Source organism: Ylistrum balloti, unplaced genomic scaffold, assembly GCF_031769215.1.
Source record: "Ylistrum balloti isolate Yb309-2 unplaced genomic scaffold, AGI_CSIRO_Ybal_v1 Utg370548, whole genome shotgun sequence".
Taxonomy (NCBI): domain Eukaryota; kingdom Metazoa; phylum Mollusca; class Bivalvia; order Pectinida; family Pectinidae; genus Ylistrum; species Ylistrum balloti.
In genome coordinates, this window is record NW_026782347.1 from 1 (window position 1) to 13234 (window position 13234).

At 36.5% G+C, this 13234-nt stretch overlaps 1 protein-coding gene across 1 annotated transcript; it reads right to left on the bottom strand.

The window, feature by feature from the left end:
• Positions 1–4805: 4805 nt before the first annotated feature.
• Positions 4806–13027, bottom strand: LOC132556124 (E3 SUMO-protein ligase ZNF451-like). The gene is given in 9 exon segments (XM_060220510.1): positions 4806–5000; positions 6657–6756; positions 7193–7277; positions 7280–7949; positions 9204–9412; positions 9871–10048; positions 10475–11238; positions 12079–12208; positions 12947–13027. Coding segments are annotated over 9 exon segments (2412 nt in total).
• Between the last annotated feature and the right edge of the window lie 207 nt (positions 13028–13234).

Here is a 13234-nt window from a genome sequence, read left to right on the forward strand (position 1 = left end):
GGAAATATTCGAATTCACACCAACAATAGACAGTGTTTATAGTACGATGTAAAATAATGAAATATGATCTATGTGTCATAGTACTGTGGTCTGTCGCGACAAAGTTGTGTGGATTGTATGTAACAGTATTCTGTTCTGTAATAGGTTAAAAGACAATGAAAAGGATTCTATATCGTTCCTACGCAGGTTCTCACACCCATATTAGGATGTTCTCATACTTTGTGTCAAGCCCACATGCGAAATACAAATGTCTCATACGCGTGTACCTAGTGCCATCAACTGAAAAAATGTTTGCACTGTAGAGATCTACTAGCATATCAACAATATATTTACATCACAGAAGCGAGTGTCTGGCAATGAACGAGCATGTTTTGAACTATTAGAGTAATATGTAAATAGCAGATTCACAGTTATCAGTAAAAGGGATATTCAAGATACGCCTGCTAGCTTGGGGAGTAGAGTAGATCATATATGAAGTCTCTTAACGTTTTATTGTTCCATGTTTTGTGGTATTTTTTTAAACGTGTCCAGAAACTGAAAGGAAGAGTTGGGGCCTATCTAAATTTGGTTTATGTTAAGGTGATTTTGAAGTCAGTCTAATGCCTGAAAATTGTCTCGTCTGACACTATCCCTAGACCCCCGAACAAGCGCTATCACGCCCCCCCCCCTTTTTTAACGCAAAGCAAGAAGGGGATCTTTAGCGTGCTAGAGTGGACAATACTCACACGGGCCACCGTTTAAAGTCCCATCCGCCGGACTATAGTTAGTGGTTAGTGGCTAGTTCGGAGCAGGTGAAATTATAAATAACACATCTATTTTTTTCTTTTGCCCCCTCTTGAAATCCTTTCCAATCATATTGTCTAAACTACTTCATCACTTTACCAATGTCTATTGCTTTCTGTGATTCCACTCCATTCCTTCTGCATACTTCCTTACCGACTTTTATAGTTATATATGTGATGTATGTGAATATTGTGAGATTCTTGATTTCGAGTTTTTGACCCTATAGCCTGCATTGGATAAGCAGTTCTGTATAATAATTATCGAGAATTCTTTATCCCTGTTGTCCTACCTAACAGAGTTCAATATGCTTCTACCGAATCCGACTGTAAACCAGTCTATGACTGTTGTACCCTGAGGTCCCCCGTTTTTTTCTCTATCCTGCACGTGGGGTTTTAGATATGGAGATTGTTTGTGCATTTTTCTTCGTTTTCAGTCGTTTGTTTTAACAGATACTTGACAGGACGTGTTTACTTGTGTGTGCTCTTTTATGTCTAAAGTTTCAGATTATTTTACAAACGTGAATGCTGGTGATGTGGAACAGAGTGACACTACATAGCTCATGAGGTGCCAGTATGCACCAATAAATGAGAAGGTAAGTTGTAATCCCATCTTGTACAGTCCTCCTGGGTATCCTTGGTAACCTACCTGTTGTATTATGTAGGTTTCTATGTTTGGGAGTTGTTTCCCTTCGGCCTTTCTGTTTACCGTTGATGAATAGAGGAAATTCCGCCATCTTGGATACTGCATAGTGTATACATCCTTTTTTTTACAACGGAAAATGACTTGTATGGTGTGCATGGCGTGTTTTGGCATGTGTTGCTGGTATTTTGCATTCAAAAACGTAATTTTTCGTCTTTAAATTACGAAACATTCTTTTTTTGTACTGACAAAAAGCATGAAAACATTATATTTCTTAAAATTATCACATTTCAAATTTGCGAAATTGACATTTTTCACTTACACAATTAATGTTTATTATGTTATTTCAAAAAATGCAAAAAAAAAAAAATCAAACTTTATTTTGTTGTTGTTTTGTTGCTGTTGTTTGCTGTAAGAGTGCTGCTGTTCTGCTGTTGTGTACTGCTGGTATTTGCCTGCAAAAACTTACAGTTTTTATGGTTTTTATTAACAAAATATAAGCATTTTACAATTTTTATTTACAAAAATATTTCTGTTTTCCATTTTATACTGACAAAAACAGTATTATTCTTTAATTGACATACAAAAATAAAATTAACAATTACTTAAAAAATAGTTTTGGCCTCAAATTGTGTAATTTGAACTTCTCAATTGATGACCAATTGACTCATTGTTGCCCACTGCATTTTTTTAGTTATTCCCCATTACCTTGTTGACCTCTTATCAGATTATGAACGAAATTACCTACATCGAAATCTTTTCTAAGAATTTCCATGAAGTCAAACATCGTCATCCCTCTTCCTCAGTGTACCAAATAAAATATACAGTGCTGACCACACACTAGAGAGTTCAGCTGCTGTATTCGAACAGGGTTATATGTCAACTTGCTTTACAAAGTTAATGAAAGCGTCTTAATACCCCCACTTCTTTCTTCGTCTATATATATGACAATCCAGTGTTGACCGTGTTACGTATCCGGAACTTTATTGCAGACTTACGAACATGGTGACGTTAATGCACGAGGCAATCTGTTCCTGGCATATAACCTTTAAAAGTAGATGAACTCTTTTTATTCAAGATGATTTCAATCTCCAAAGTGTTCATTTTTTAGGAATTGAAATCAAATAAGATCTGTCGGCATACATGATGACGTTGAAGATTTGGGTCAAGGCTTCGCCGAAATAAATTTCCAGGGACAGATTTCCCTTCAGTGCCTAATTCGGAAAGATCGGGCGTCAGGTCGAATCCCAACAAAGTATGGCTGTTGCCGTCTTCTTCCTTCGCGACGTTATTACCATCGTCATGGAAAAATTTGCCGGTACTACTGAATACACCCATGTAGCTCTTATGTAATGTTTAGCAGTAGAATTAGGTTGAAAGGCTTTGTCGGAACCTGTTTATATCCACGTTCAAGACGACGTAATTGATTCTGTAATGTTTGAAAGAGAATTGATTTTTGGTAACGACGCAGCTATAGACATCGCTGTGTACGCAGCCCACGACCAATCTCAGTTATTTGTCCTATAAAGATTGTCTTTTACGAAATCGAGGTTCCCCCTCGGAACGGACGCAGCTTTCATTTCGATTCTGCTTATAAGGTATTATACGGACGTCAATTGTAACGCTTTCGTATGTGCCAATCTAACCGACGAACAGGGTTTCACTTTCCTCACGTTCAGGTAAATCAGAGACGTATATATCACATATATACGTGATCTATACGTCTCTGGGTAAATGTCTTGTCTGACCACTTTGAACCCGTCACCATCTCTGCTTCCGACAAAGTTTCATCACGTATGTGTAAGGTGTTCAGAGTGCGAGGTTTTAACAAAATTTTGTAAGGAATGACGTCACTAGGGGTTTGAAAACCATTTTCTAAAATTAGTAACCTTGACCTTGACCCAACAACCCTTAGCCTAAAACTTTTCCAAGAGTATTTGTTGCTTTTTATGTGTGTGAAATTTGTTTAGAATCCTCCACGAAATGAAGCCATTAGAGCACTGACAAAGATTTTCTGAGAATAGTAACATTGACCTTGACCCAAATCCCTGAAACTAAAACTTGTCAAAGATAAGATTATACTCTAAGTTTGATGAGAATCCATCAATTTACTAAGGTTGACAAATTTTCCCAGATGCAGAGACGGACAGCGATAAAAACAGTATTCCAAAGTTTCACTCTTAGTGGACTAATAATACACTTTAAAGTACAACCAATCATTTAGAAACAAAAAATAACTTTTATCCGCCACGAAACGCTCATGCAGGGGATATTAGTTTGGGCTCTGTGCATGTGTGCGTGGGTCCATCACATTTTCTGTTACCATGAAAACATAGTCAAAAATCCAAAATTAATGTTAAGTTTCCTTTCTGGGCTACAACTTCCTAACTATTCCACTCAACTCCACAAAACTATTTGATATGTAAGGTTAGTAAATTTTTTTCTGTTACCGGCATTCCTCATCACAAATTTCAGTTTTTCTGGACTGGTGCTCTGAAACCGTTCAAGATAATTGCTCAAAACTTTTTACACTTATCAAGCTAGTTGTATCTCTTGCTAGGGGGAAGTTCTCCATTTCAATGCTTTTTCTGTTACCATGGAAACAGATTACAAATCTAAGTTTTTTCAAGACCAGTCCTCTTAAACTATTCAAAGCAATTACCTATTACTCAAAACTTTGTACAGGCATCAAGCTAGTACTCTAGTAGAAGTTCTCCATTTCAATGCTTTGTATGGAACAATTAAAAACAACACAAGGCAATATTAAGAAACTTATATGATTGTGTAAGTTTCTTTTAAAATGAAGGGCACTGGGGTTAATGTCACGCTTTGCATTATCTTGTTCATTTTTATTTCATATCAATGTCTACTGAAACACATATTTCTCATGAAATGCGGGTTCTTCACACATCATTGGTCCCTGACACACATCACTGGTCCTTGATACACATCATTGGTCCCTGACTCACATCATTGGTCCCTGACACCCTTCACTGACCCCAGACACTCATTACTGGTCCATGATGACACTCATCACTGTTTCCAGATACACATCACTGGTCATCAACATATATCACAGGTAACAGACATTACTTATTATTACACATTGCTGGTCCTTGAAACACATTGATTTCTGATGCACATTTCCAAGGTGATATATCACTCTTTCCTGACACATATCACACACATCACTTGTCTCAGACACACAGCCTGATTCCTGACACACAGCACTGGTCCCAGATACACAGCCTGATTCCTGACACACATCACTGGTCCCAGACACACAACCTGATTCCTGACACACATCACTGGTCCCAGACACACAGCCTGATTCCTGACACACATCACTGGTCCCAGACACACAGCCTGATTCCCGACACACATCACTGGTCACTAACACTACTGATAATGGTATAAAGAATAGTGTAATCTGTCCATTGATGAGCATCGCTGGGGTCAATGAGTACAACTGTTCGATCAAGTTTTTCTTTTTGCCTGTCCAATTCTTGATAAGCATTATCTCCTGATAAAATGGTGAAGTGAACACATTTATCAAGACGCTCATCCATGCGGCCATACTGCAACACAGATATACAGAACATAGAACATCAGGCAGAAAATGAGAAAATGTTCATATACTGAAACTTATTCCATCAGAAATATTACACCCTTTGATATATACTAGTGGTCAAAAATGTGGTATCAGGCTGTCTTCAAGATATTAATTGTTTTTTTTAATAACGGGGTAAAAATGCAGGAGAACGAGAAATATTGAAATAGACCAAATATACTTACAACTTATCAATGAGGTACTTGTATCTAAATGTTTTTATTAGATAATTGAATGATTCTTGGCACAAACTTACATGGTACTGTATGATACACTAAAGTGGTCAAAATCTGTAAATCTAAATATGGTCACCGGGAATGATGAAGCATTTAAGACTGTGAATAATACAGAATAGAGAAAACTTAACAAAAGTATAGTTCTAAGAGGCAATGCAGAGACTAAGAATAATTTCATGAACAGGAGTCTTAATCTACCGGTAATGTATTTCAGATGTACTCTTTTTGAATACAGATCACATGGGAATCATTTTATGAAATGCTGAAGTAAATCTGAGAGTTTCAGAACATTTTTTTTTCAGGTTAGTACTGTCAACACAACCAGCAGAAGATTGTGGTGTTTCGATGATTATACTGCCACCTTCATCAGGCAAATGGCCAGTGTGTCATTTCCTTACCATCTTATACACTACATATGTCATTGCTAGTACGTTCTACACTGGTCGCTTGTCTTGATGAAGTTGACCGTTTACCCAATCAAATAAACTTCTTTCCATCTACGTTTCAAGATAAAGATGTTATTAGAAAGATTAACACAAGCTCTGTGACCCCTAATGACCATACAACCTTTGTCTGTTGTGTCATAAGTACAGATTCTGATTACCACCATATATAATAAACAACTACCAGTATTGTCAGCAATATATATCTTCACTGAAGAGACAGAGGCTTTGATAATGAGCTGAATGGACAGGGCGAAGGTTCACCAGAGGCTGGAAATAACACTAATGAACATTGTTGAAAGCAAATTAAGTATCACTTTTGCCAGTTCCACCATTATGTTAATAAGTCAAAAATAAATAGGTAGACCATGTTTGATTATTTATAAAATTACAAAACTTATTTAATTATGAGGTTAGTGCACCTCAGCATCAAAATTTTGAATTCTCATATAATGACTTTGGATTTTCCTCAGTCACTTCCTAGGTTTCAAAATTTAGGCCCTTAGCATCACTGACGAGTCCTAGAAGGATGAAACAACTGTATGGTGCAGTTTAATTCATTGTTTGGCTTTATAATTTATCTAACACTAATTTTTTTTAATTGAAAGGTGCTATTCACTTGTGTGTCTTTTGTAAAATATTTTGATATTGTCGGTTAGATTTTTGTTTTATATGTATTATATATATGGCCAGAGACGTATATAACATAACGTGATATATACGTCTCTGATATGGCTTAAGGCTGAATTAATGTAGGCTTTTTTGAAAATAACAGGTACAATAGTATACCTGATACTGAAAAGTAGAAGATCTTTTTGTACAGGATGTCACTGTTAAAAACGTCATCTTCTTGACTCCAGTAACCCAAAATTGCGATAATGTAGGCATCACTAAAGAAATACTTCTGAAGTTGTGAACTTCAAAGTAGAGAGAAATCAAACGTACCGTGAGGCAAAGTGCAAAATCAGCAGCATCTTCATGGTGGCCACATGGAGGGTTGAAATAGAAACGACCATTCCTTCTCTGGTGGTCATACACATCACAGCTGAAAGTCAACATATGACACTAGATTTAAAACAATATTCTGGAAAGGAGTTCATGTGACAGTGTTGTACCTAATTTTACAATGAAAAGTACGAAATAACTTGAAAAAAATAAAAAATAATTAAAAAAACACATAAAAAAACAACTTTTACACCTCAATAGTACCAGTGTGGCCTACTGTGATCAACGATCTACATCCTATTACAACCAAAATCTCATCTTGATATGTGTAACTGGATCTTATGATACTACAATTTTTCCTCATATTTTATTTGTTACTTTCATAGCATGTTACATGTAAACGAATAAAGTATTTTCTGACTTCTCTGTTGAAGTACTTTTGAAAAGAATAGTTTTTACCTTCCCTATTTGTCTCTAGTGAACTTAAATCTTGAAGTCTTTCCATACCTTGTGGGATGGAAATTAAATGATTATACTATACCAGTATGGTTTTTACCTGTGAGGTTCCTTCCATGTTCCGTTCTTGCCACTGAATCCCCAGACAAAGGTACTGGATGGCAGAGAGAGTGGTAGCCTCTTGAAGAAATATGGCCAAACGTCTAAGTTAACAAAGATGATGTTTATCATCTTGTTAAGATTAGCTGGGGCAATCAGTGACTTGTTAGCTAGATCAAACCGTTCCTGATATTGACCATCTGCAGTTGAAATCCGAAAATTTTCCATAAAATCTTGATCAAGACCACTATTTGTATCAATATTCTTCATTTGTCCAGTTGGCAGCTTTTGAAAATTAATCTTTGCTAATTGCCAGGAGTTTTTGTTAGAGAATGTTTCACTGATCATCTGATTGTGTTGTTCATTAGGAACAGAGCTGCTCATCTGTTCAGTGGTCATGTCATCAGAGAAACTAGATTTAACCTTGATCTTTTTCCCACAATCTGAGTCACTGCTATGTTTCCGTTTTCTGCATGTTGATGACCACTCTGGAGAATGCATATCTTGACCAGGAAATTTCTTGGTGATATTGACATCCTGAGACACCATAAAGGATATACAACACCTTCGTACAAAGTCTCTGAATGTCTGGCAATCAATATTCTGGATCTGGCCAATCATAGACTCTGTATCATTTGATATGCAGTAATGAATATTGTCATCAGAAATGGGAGGGGACATCACACTATCACAAGTAGAACAAGCATGGCTTTCCAAGTACTTCAAAAACACATCAACCTTTCAAAAAAAATGAAATAAATATTATTCCAAGAAGTTCATGTAATGAAAAGTCACCTGTTGTAATCTTGCCATAGCAATAAAGTGTAAGTTTCAGTGTTGGTGATTGGTCATCTGTTCAAATGTTGTTATGGTGATGGAGTGCCAGTGTTGGTGATTGGTTATCTGTTCTAATGCTGTTGTGCTGATGGAGTGCCAGTGTTGGTGATTGGTTATCTGTTCTAATGTTGTTATGTGATGGAGTGCCAGTGTTGGTGATTGGTTATCTGTTCTAATGTTGTTGTGGTGATGGAGTGCCAGTGTTGGTGATTGGTTACCTGTTCTAATGTTGTTGTGGGGATGGAGTGCCAGTGTTGGTGATTGGTTACCTGTTCTAATGTTGTTGTGGTGATGGAGTGCCAGTGTTGGTGATTGGTTACCTGTTCTAATGTTGTTGTGGGGATGGAGTGCCAGTGTTGGTGACTGGTTACCTGTTCTAATGTTGTTGTGGTGATGGAGTGCCAGTGTTGGTGATTCGCTACCTGTTCTTATGTTGTTATGTGATGTTCTCTAATGTTGTTATGTGATGGAGTGCCAGTGTTGGTGATTGGTTACCTGTTCTAATGTTGTTATGGTGATGGAGTGCCAGTGTTGGTGATTGGTTATCTGTTCTAATGTTGTTATGTGATGGAGTGCCAGTGTTGGTGATTGGTTACCTGTTCTAATGTTGTTATGTGATGGAGTGCCAGTGTTGGTGATTGGTTACCTGTTCTAATGTTGTTGTGGTGATGGAGTGCCAGTGTTGGTGATTGGTTACCTGTTCTAATGTAGAGGTGGCAATGAAGTGCCAGTGTTGGTGATTGGTTACCTGTTCTAATGTTGTTGTGGTGATGGAGTGCCAGTGTTGGTGATTGGTTACCTGCTCTAATGTTGTTATGTGATGGAGTGCCAGTGTTGGTGATTGGTTACCTGTTCTAATGTTGTTGTGGTGATGGAGTGCCAGTGTTGGTGATTGGTTACCTGTTCTAATGTTGTTATGGTGATGGAGTGCCAGTGTTGGTGATTGGTTACCTGTTCTAATGTTGTTATGGTGATGGAGTGCCAGTATTGGTGATTGGTTACCTGTTCTAATGTTGTTGTGGTGATGGAGTGCCAGTGTTGGTAATTGGTTACCTGTTCTAATGTTGTTATGGTGATGGAGTGCCAGTATTGGTGATTGGTTACCTGTTCTAATGTTGTGGTGGTGATGGAGTGCCAGTGTTGGTGATTGGTTACCTGTTCTAATGTAGAGGTGGCAATGAAGTGCCAGTGTTGGTGGTCAGTTTCCTGTAGATGCTCTACCATTTCAGAATTGGACTTTATAATCAGGGTACAATCCAAACAGCTGACAGAGAAGGACACGAAGCGACACCTGGTGAGAAAATCCTCAGCTAGTGCTCGGGACACTGGGATTGGTAAATTTTTGCCTTCGCTCCTTACATCACCTGATTTGAATAACCATAAAAACACTATGCCATAGAATAGAAAAAGTGGAAGCATCATAGAATTTTCTCCCGTTTAACATAACTAAACAGGGTAGGAATTAAAGGTATAAGACCATCCTTACAAATCATATACATGTAATTAATTTAAATAAATTTGCAACTTTTGAAGTAAAATTTTCATAATGTACAGCTATGAAAAGCAAATCCTCAAAAACCAATGTAAGATATATAGATATTACTTTCCACTGTTCAAAACAAGAAATCAATACTCAAATTTAGCACTTCAATACACTTATGTTAAAAGATATATGTGTAATGGACTCATATTTTCAAACAAATACAATTGCATATGACAATTTTTAGCGGTTATGTATTTTGATATCAAAACAGCAGATTTCGGTAATATGATATAGATATTTTGGACAGTAATATGTTTAATAGGATGCCATCAATATCACCATTGAAAGGGTAGGCAACACGTTGATGATTGAGGTCATCAATATGGCTTTGACAACACTGATAGGAGGGGAACAGTGCCAGACACTGGGGGCAGAGATATGCAGCAACGTCCAGAGGCAACAGGAAACTAAGATGGTCAGTTACTGACTTTTGGTGCTCCACACAACTGCCGACTGTCTGCAACATCAACACAACAACAATAATAATGTTTCTCACCAAGTCAGAAGATATCTGTCTTGAATATAAAATGCTAAATCTCATCAGACTAATGAAGTGAAGATCTATATGGATTTGTTTTCCTTTTTTAAATCCAAATTAAGAAAAGTGGGAGATGCTTATTTCAATATCTCTTCACTTGGCCTTGCAGTGCCTTTAGTCTTCTTCCTTTTCATTCAAGCCCAGTCTATATGTAAAATCAGAGACGTAAACTGCTAACACAAAGAGCGTCTTTCAAAAAGAAATATGGTTAGAGAGATTTAGAACCAGGCTGAATTAATGTCCAGCATCATGCTAAATGGAATTTCTTAACCAGTACATTTTATCCTTGGTACAAGAAAACTATTCTTTCACCTTTTACTCATGTAAAACCAATGAAGTACTCACCTTAAACACTTGAAGACATTTGGGACATGCATATCCCAGTGAGGTTGTTGGTAGGCAACAGTCCTTGGTCAGGAGTAATGGATTACAAGGAGAATGGTCAAAGTTGGCTTCATGCTCAAGTATTCCACTTTTCGCGGAGAAGTCAGCACCACAATTCACTACACAACACATTGTTCCAGACAGGCTGGCTGTCACAGGAGCAGAGGTTAAAGAGTCAGGGGTTGCAGAGGCAAAGGTTTTAGAGTCAAGGGTCAACGGGTCAACTGCCATGTCAAGGTTGTCTACAGAGACGACTGAAAGGTCATGGTCATCATTAATCAGAATCTCTTCCTTGATTGTGTTTGAACAAGACTTTACACTATGTGTGGCGTCCTTATCACTGTTTGTCATATCATTTCTCTGTGTCAGACTCCTGTCTGTATTTTGGCCACAAATAACAGGTGGCAATACAGGTTTTGAAACTGCAGTGTGCTTATTAAATTCTCGGATACAAGTTCCAAGTGATATTGACTCATCAAAAAGATTACCGTCTGATTCTGAGATATCTCTGGCACAGAAACCATGTCTACTATTACGATTAGATCTCCTGGTATCAGTACGATCAACAGATATTCTATTTCTGGTGAGTCTCACTTGCTGTTGACTTTTGATGTTAGCTTGGTTTTGAAGACCACCATGTTGTGCCCTATCCAGTGACACTTGTCTTCGTCTTGGTGTTTCACTTTTATGTCTGACAGCCTGTTTTATATGCTTTTCTACTGCAGCTAGCAATAAAATAGATAGCAGTTTATCAGTATTTTCATGATTGTTGTACACTGACAAAGAGCCTTTGACAGATAAATGGTATTTCTCAAATTAATTACAATAAGATCAATTTACCTAAATGTGGAATGAATGAATTAATTTTAATTTTGATGAATACTTTGACACTAAAATTATAATTATAATCTAAGACAGAATTAAAAAACACTTCTGGAATAATTAAAATCTGATGAATCAAAAGCATGTAAAAAATTAAGTGATTTGCAATGAGTATGGAAACCAATGCAGTAATTTTGAAAACAAGAGCATCACAGGATGGAATAGCATATGTCTGTCACAGGCCAAGGTTCATGATTCATTGTTTCAAAATTAATATAAATAAGGAAATAGTAATGTTTACTTAAAACGTCGGGAGGGAAAACACCGCTGTACGTTTATATTATGAATTAAGGCATACATAGTTCTAAAGAAATGGGTCAAAACCCGAGGGAAGAAATCTTTTGATGATATTAAAATAAATAAATGGCAAAAAATCTTTGAAATATCATTGAATCAAAATGCTTTTCATGAAAACACAACCTCATGTTATGGTTTTACGGCCTGTAAGGCTTCAAAGATAAAATTCTTGACAGACCTAAAAAAGTATGAAGTGGTTACATGCAATTCTTTTTCATAACAAGAATGGCACATATATCTCATAATCCATCTTACAAATATATAACATATTCATAAAGAATGTGGATTGACAAATTTCCTTAATGATGAGAGGAAATTTACAACACAAATTCTCAACACGTGATAAAACAAGAACACCAACATGTCAGGATCACAGTCTAACTTACTGCCATGTTTCTTGGCCCACTGGTCCACAACAAACTTTGCATTTGCTATTTTTGTTGGGTCAACAACGTGCTGCTTCAGGTAACGGCTATGAAATACCTCTGCCTCTCGTTTAGCTTGTAACCTTTCCACCTGAAAGTTGAAATACACAAGTATATATCTCAATGACTACAGCCAGATGTCCTCCCATACGTTGTTACCTAAACTTTGAAAATGGTTTTTAATGAAGATAAAATATAACACATGAGTTTGTTACTGATAACATCATAATTCTAGTTCACCATTTCATTAGTGGCAAATTTAAATCAAAGCATCAGTATCAAGACGCCCCATTGGCCTAAGCTGGTATTCATTTATTCAATGATGTTGACAGACACATCAGCAAACACTTGTGGTCTTCAAAGTAGGTGAAGTTTATAAATGCTATCTTTGCAAACTACATACATTAATCAAACTAATACATACAAAGAAAAAATACCTTAGGGATTCTAATTCTTTTAGAATATATAATGTTAGACTATCAAAATTGGTAAACCCCTGGTAATACCCAAAAGTACAATTAGTGAATCTAGTAACAAGAATTGTCACAATGAATAAAGGAAACTAAAGTGAAATGCAAATTTTATCTTAATTAGATTAAAAGCCTTCTCTGAAGTACTGAAATACATCCTAGCATTATTCTGATTTATAAAAGTCTGCTCTCAAAAACACGCTGTTTTCTGTTGGTTTTCTTTTTCTCATTCTCACTGAAACAATTGTTAAGAATTAACAATTTTGCTATTACATGAAAAAAAATTATTTGAATATACTGAATAACCAAGGTTTTATAAAGTGAAGTGAACAAAAAAAAAAAAAAATATATATATATACTTGTTTCTGGCGTTCTTCATTCTGTTGTTGGAATCTGGCTTGGATGCTGTCTAAAAGGGCATGTTTCTTAGGCCCACTCATTCTGTGACTATAAACGTCCTCCTACAAAATCAGTAAGTACTGAGTAAGTATACAGTAAGATTAAATGGTTAAATATTACATATCTGTGTGAAATTGTTATTTAGAAAAATACCAAGGTAACAATGTATGTGATAAAACAGGGCACATATTCATGAAACCGTTCTCATGCTCAAGCATAGATTTTGTACTCAAGAAAACTTTTTCATA